The 5,776-nt window shown below is 39.7% G+C and overlaps 1 protein-coding gene across 2 annotated transcripts; it reads left to right on the plus strand.

Moving 5' to 3' along the window:
- The first annotated feature begins 82 nt into the window (after positions 1–82).
- alg8 (ALG8 alpha-1,3-glucosyltransferase) lies at positions 83–5,137 on the plus strand. 2 transcript variants are annotated; one of them, XM_077505420.1, is made up of 13 exons: positions 83–242; positions 641–719; positions 802–995; positions 1,065–1,174; positions 1,301–1,368; positions 1,443–1,569; positions 1,968–2,071; positions 2,159–2,279; positions 2,362–2,501; positions 3,595–3,734; positions 3,823–3,920; positions 4,497–4,569; positions 4,647–5,137. In XM_077505420.1, the coding sequence occupies exons 1-13, from the start codon at positions 154–156 to the stop codon at positions 4,918–4,920; spliced, it is 1,617 nt and encodes a 538-aa protein (XP_077361546.1). In that variant the 5' UTR covers positions 83–153; the 3' UTR covers positions 4,921–5,137. The 2 variants fall into 2 exon arrangements, with proteins under 2 accessions (XP_077361546.1, XP_077361547.1); XM_077505421.1 differs by having other exon boundaries at positions 4,689–5,137.
- Positions 5,138–5,776: the final 639 nt, after the last annotated feature.

Raw genomic sequence — 5,776 nt, forward strand, 5'->3', positions numbered from 1 at the left:
GATCGAAATGTCTTTTCCTCACTTGGGTAGGGAATAGTAGTATTTTGGGTTTTATTTAAAATATGTTAGAAGATATTTTTCGACACGTTTGTGGCGAACCGTCCCCGACTGGTTGTCAATAAAGTTGTCAATTCAAACAAAACAAGAGCCGTCATGGCGGCCACCGCGGTGGACAGAGGCAGCTGGTTTCCGTCGTTAGCTGTCGGAGTTTCCCTGCTTAAAGCTCTGTTTATCAACTCCTAGTGAGTCGGAGATCTTTTAACGGAGACATGTTGTGTTCTTTTTCAAGACATTTGACTCATGCGGTGGTTTAAAACAGGTCTAGGACACTCTGTTAGCATCCGGCTAACGCAGACCGACTGGCTCAAGATTATATAGTAACACGTGTATGGTTTAGTTTTCGGAAATTAATATGTTATGTTTAGTGTAGATTTTTTTTTTTAATTGGCTGCTGTCACATGTACAGTTTGTTGATGCAAACTTAATGCGGCGTGCTCTTAAATGGGTGCTATGTCGCCTCACAGTCACAAGATGTCACTGTTTAGTCGGAACGCACTTTGGATGAGGGGAAGGATATTTTGACAACAACAATGAAACAGTATGTCTAATGTGTTAGATTTTATTTTATTTGTCTGTGTAGTCACTCTACGGACTTTGAGGTGCACAGGAACTGGTTGGCCATCGCACACAGTTTGCCAGTGTCCAGGTGGTATCATGAGGTCAGCCTTAATATTTTTTCCCCTCTATTTGTCCTTTAATTTGCACAAAATGGTTTTATGCCGTTTTTTTCCCTCCTTGCAGAACACATCAGAGTGGACGCTGGACTACCCGCCGCTATTCGCCTGGTTTGAGTTCGGCCTCTCCCACGTCGCACGGCACTTCGACGACAAAATGTTGGCGGTGGACAACCTGAACTACGCCAGCCCGGCGACCGTCCTCTTCCAGAGACTCTCGGTCATCTTCGCCGACGTGCTTTTCATCTACGCTGCCAGAGAGTTCGTAAATCTTGTGTGACTATTTGTGCGTCTAGTAAGCGTTTGATACGTGGCGTCTTTTCGTGCAAGGTGCTGCAGGTGCGTTCGTGATCGGAAAGCAACCCGGGACGTTTTTCATCGTCCGTCTTTTGTCCTGGCTGTGCTGCTGCTGTGGAATTTTGGCCTTCTCATTGTTGATCGTATCCTTCTTAGCTCGGCGTCCTTCCCTGGCGGACGGGGAGGAGTGAGGAGAAGCGAGACGTTCGAGGGGTGACACTCGCTGTTCTGTCGAAATGACACGATGCTTCCTTGATTTCCTTCCTCAGACATTCATTTTCAGTACAACGGCTTCCTCTTTGGCTTCCTGCTGCTGTCCGTCGCCAAACACATGCAGGTAAAAAAAAACAAAACAAACTTTTTGCTGTGTCAAGTCCACATGGCGAACGTCACCTTTCGTGTCTTGGGCAGTCTCAGCACTTGCAGGGGGCGCTGCTCTTCGCCATCCTGCTCAACCTGAAGCACATCTACCTGTATGTGGCGCCGGCGTACGGCGTCTTCCTGCTGAGGAGCTACTGCTTCACGCAGGACCACCGTGGTATGACGCAAAAAAAAAAAAAAAAAAAAAAAAAAAAAACCAGAGCCATGTAGAAAAAAAAGCTAAATTACAATTTTGAATAGATTTGTGAAAACTGATGAAACTTAGCTCTCTTCTAATGCTAATTGCTGCAAAACAGAAACCGATAAACACTTTTTTTTTTTTTTTTTTTTTTTTTTTTTTTTTTTTTCCTGATGGAAGAAGAGACTTTAATCTTTCTTTTGATAGGTTCCATGCTTTTATAGCAATAGAACACAATATTCTGTGGGCCTTGCAAAATCAGTCCAAATCCAGTAAAACAGCCGGGAGGGAGCGAACGGGATTGCGAAATGGGAAAATGGCGGCAGGGAGTGAATGAGTTAACAACAAGGAGTGAGCAAACTTTGCGTCGTCTGCAGACGGCTCCATCAAATGGACGAGCTTCAGCCCGTTTCGCCTGCTCGCCCTCGGCGGCATCGTGGCGGGCGTGTGCGCTCTTTCCTTCGGCCCGTTTATCGCCATGGTGAGTGGACCCTATTAATAAGGACGCCAAAAAAAAAAAAAAGAAAAAGATGTCCAGGCTCAAAAGATTGTTGCGTGCTCGTTGCAGGGTCAGCTTCCTCAGGTGCTGTCCCGCCTCTTCCCCTTCAAGCGAGGCCTTTGCCACGCCTACTGGGCGCCAAACGCGTGGGCCCTCTACAACGTGCTGGATAAAAGCCTGGCCACTCTGGGTACCGATGTCAACGAAAAGGTTTACGCAATGTCACGGTGACGATTTGGCAATATTGAATGTTTGTTTGTTTGTTTTTCGAGGCGTCGGTTTGAAGCTTGTGAACGAGACGACGCTCCCTCGGGCCTCCATGACGGGCGGGTTGGTTCGGGAGTTCCAACACGCCGTTCTTCCGTCCGTCACGCCGTCCGTCACGCTCGTCTGCACTCTGCTGTCCATCCTGGTCAGTCCCATTTGTTGTTATTGTAATTCTTAGGGTGACAAAACTCACTGTGTTTTCTTCAATTACTTTTTTATTTTAATTTCTGGTACCACTAAAAGTGTATCATGACTAACACGCAGATAATCAAAATGGAGTACCGAAAGGACTGTTTTTGGTCAGGATAGGGCGAATATCAGTATTGGGTCGTTTTTCAAAATTTGATGGCTAATAAAAGGTCAAGCTAAAACCGTTTTATTCTCAAGGGACTATTTCAATTTTCACTTCACTTTATAAGAACTGCTGATGACCCTGGGAACCTTGCGAACAGTTTATTTTTGTTCCACATTTAAGACAAAGTTCAAGATTTCAGGTATTTTTAAATATTACATTTATTTAGGTATTTTTAAATTTTGGAATTTAATTTATTAGGTATTTTTACATTTTGGACTTAGGTATTTACTTATATATTTAGGTATATTTAAATTTTGGAACTAAATTTATTGAGGTATTTTTATTACATTAATTAGGTTTATTTAGGTATTTAGTTTTAAATTTTGGAATTAAATTTATTTAGGTATTTTTATTACATTAATTACATTTATGTAGGTATTTTTAAAATTTGGAATGAAATTTATTTAGGTAGTGGTAATTAAATTTAGTTAGGTATTTTAAAATTTTTGGAATTGGGTATTTAGATATGTCTAGGTATTTTTAAAATATGAAATTACATTTATTTAGGTAGTGTTATTAAATTAATTAAATGTATTTTTAATTTTAAAATTTTGGAAGAAACAGCCATGGTATTTACTTTTTTAAGTTTTCCATTTCACTTTTTAAGACGTACTGGTAACCTTGGAAAGCTCCCTGAACATAAAAAAAAATAATAATAATTTTTTTTTTTTAGAAATGTAAAATGAAGTTTGCCTAAGATTTAAAAATAAAAATCCACATTTTAAATAATGCCATTAATTACATTAATTTCGCTAATTTAATTAATTACTAATTAGCTTTAAGACATGACAAGAAAATCAAGATTGGCATTTGTATTTAAAAAAAAAAAGAAATGACACCAATGGCCATCTTGTGCTGTTTTGTGCGCGTGACTGCAATTTAGCCGGCGTTGGCGTCCATCTGGCGGCGCCCTCGCGGCGCGGGCGGTTTCCTGCGCTGCCTGCTGGTTTGCGCGCTCGCCTCCTTCACCTTCGGCTGGCACGTCCACGAGAAAGCCGTCCTCATCGCCGTCCTGCCGCTCAGGTGCGCGCCATCCATTGATTGATTCCTCCGCAGAATACAAGTTTGTCATTTTTAAAAAAAAAACCCATTTTTTTTCCTCTTCCGACAGTCTGCTGGCAGTCGAGAGCAGAGAGGATGCTGGGATCTTCTTGCTTCTCAGCACAACGGGCCATTACTCGCTCTTTCCGCTGCTCTTCACGCCGGCAGGTGAGCTAGTTGACGTTTACTACACTTTGTAGGGTTATTATAACGTTAGTTTTGATTTTGTTTTTTAAATGGTTAACGGAAATTGTTTTTAATTTTTTTTCATTCATTTTAGTTAACTAAAATTAATTTTTAGTTAGTTTTGTAAACATCAAATGTGGTTTTCAGTTAGTTTTAATAAAAAAAAATCATTTTTGTATTTATTTTTTAACAAAAACATTTTTTAACTTAGTTTTTTCATTCGCTTTAGTGAACTAAATTTAATTTTAAATTAATTTTTAGTTAGTTTTGTAAACATAAAATGTAGTTCGTTATTATTTTTTAAAGTACACATAATTGATTTTTGATTTTTAGTTTTTCTACGTTAACAAAATTGATTTTTGAATTTTAGTTTTTTTTTGTTAGTTTTTGTTTACTAAAATAACCTTGACAAGTACAATTCTGTTAAGTGTTTCTTTTTTCTTCTTAATATAAAAACACAATTTGGGGAAAAGCTGGAACGGATTAATGGCATTTCCATTCATTTCAATGGGAAAAGATGATTTGAGATAAAAAACTTTCTTCTTCTTCTTTTTTCAGAGCTGCCCATCAAATGTGCACTGATGCTGATGTTCACCATCTTCTCTTTCGCTGCTCTGGGGAGACTCCATAGGTGCCAAGAACACACGCCACTCCTTTTTCCGCCATTCGATTATATCACTAACATCAGCAATTTTTTTTTCAATTCAGTACAAAAAATTGCAAAATGCTTTATGAAGACTCTCCTTTCAGCGGGCAGGCGTCTTTGCTTCGCGCCCCGGAGGTGGCTTACCTGTCGGGTCTGCTCGCGTTGGCCGTCGCCTGCGAGCTTGTCTTTCCTCTGTCGCCGTGGCAACGGAAGCTTCCCTTCCTGCCGCTGCTGGCCACGTCCGTGTACGCCTCGTTGGGCGTCTGCTACTCCTTCGTGCGACTTTATGTCACGCTGCTGCGACGGGACGGCGTTCGCAAGTCCAAGCAGCTGTGAGATATACCGGGTTGCCGGTTCAATTCCCACGCGGGGCTGTGAAGTTTGCTAGGTAAACGAGCAGGAATGCAAGAACGTTTTTTCTTTTGAGGGATCAATAAAGTTTTGGCTTGCTAACACTTGCTTTCTAGTGGTAGCATGTGATCATTTATTGTCTTGAATAAATGTGTATTTCTATTTCCTGTTTTTTTATTAAAGACAATCCGACAAAAACTCATTGCAGAGTGTTATAATTGAGGCTGTTGATTAATAGAATTACAAATCATTTAACATTGTGAAAGCTATAAATGTCTGACCATACCACAAGCTCCATACTCGGTCCTAAATGGAGGGGCCCTAACATAGGGCCTTGGGGTACACCATTCAATGTTTTGGACAATCATAAGGATTCATTTTACTTGCAGTAGATTTTAACTACAAGTTCGTATATGCCATTTTTAATTTATTTTTGTTTCTATAGTATTCATTAAATTGTATAAGCAGATTTTGATGTTGACAGTTCTAGTGTACATCTGTATAAATAAGAAATCTCAATGCATTGCTTTATACACAAATGAACATGCTTTTTGACTTAAAATCACATCTTCATTTTTAGCTAGCTAGCTGCTATCTAACTAGCTAACTGCTATTTATCGCTGTATCTAGATATCTATTCATTAAATTGTACAAACAGATTTTGATGTTGACAGTTCTAATGTACATCTGTATAAATGAGAAACCTCAACGCATTCCTTTATACGCAACTGTACATGCTTTTGACATAAGATCATATCTTTATTTTATTTTTTAACTATATCGAGCTAGCTAGCTACTAGCTAGCTAGCGATCTATTTTGGTAAATAAATGGACGAAAACT

Source organism: Festucalex cinctus, chromosome 18, assembly GCF_051991245.1.
Source record: "Festucalex cinctus isolate MCC-2025b chromosome 18, RoL_Fcin_1.0, whole genome shotgun sequence".
Taxonomy (NCBI): domain Eukaryota; kingdom Metazoa; phylum Chordata; class Actinopteri; order Syngnathiformes; family Syngnathidae; genus Festucalex; species Festucalex cinctus.

Coding starts and splice junctions, on each gene's coding strand:
- alg8 (XM_077505420.1), top strand. CDS start 154: ATGGCGGCCACCGCGGTGGACAGAGGCAGCTGGTTTCCGTCGTTAGCT. Junction 1,570..1,967: donor CTTCACGCAGGACCACCGTG/GTATGACGCAAA, acceptor CGTCGTCTGCAG/ACGGCTCCATCAAATGGACG. Junction 2,280..2,361: donor TAAAAGCCTGGCCACTCTGG/GTACCGATGTCA, acceptor TTGTTTTTCGAG/GCGTCGGTTTGAAGCTTGTG.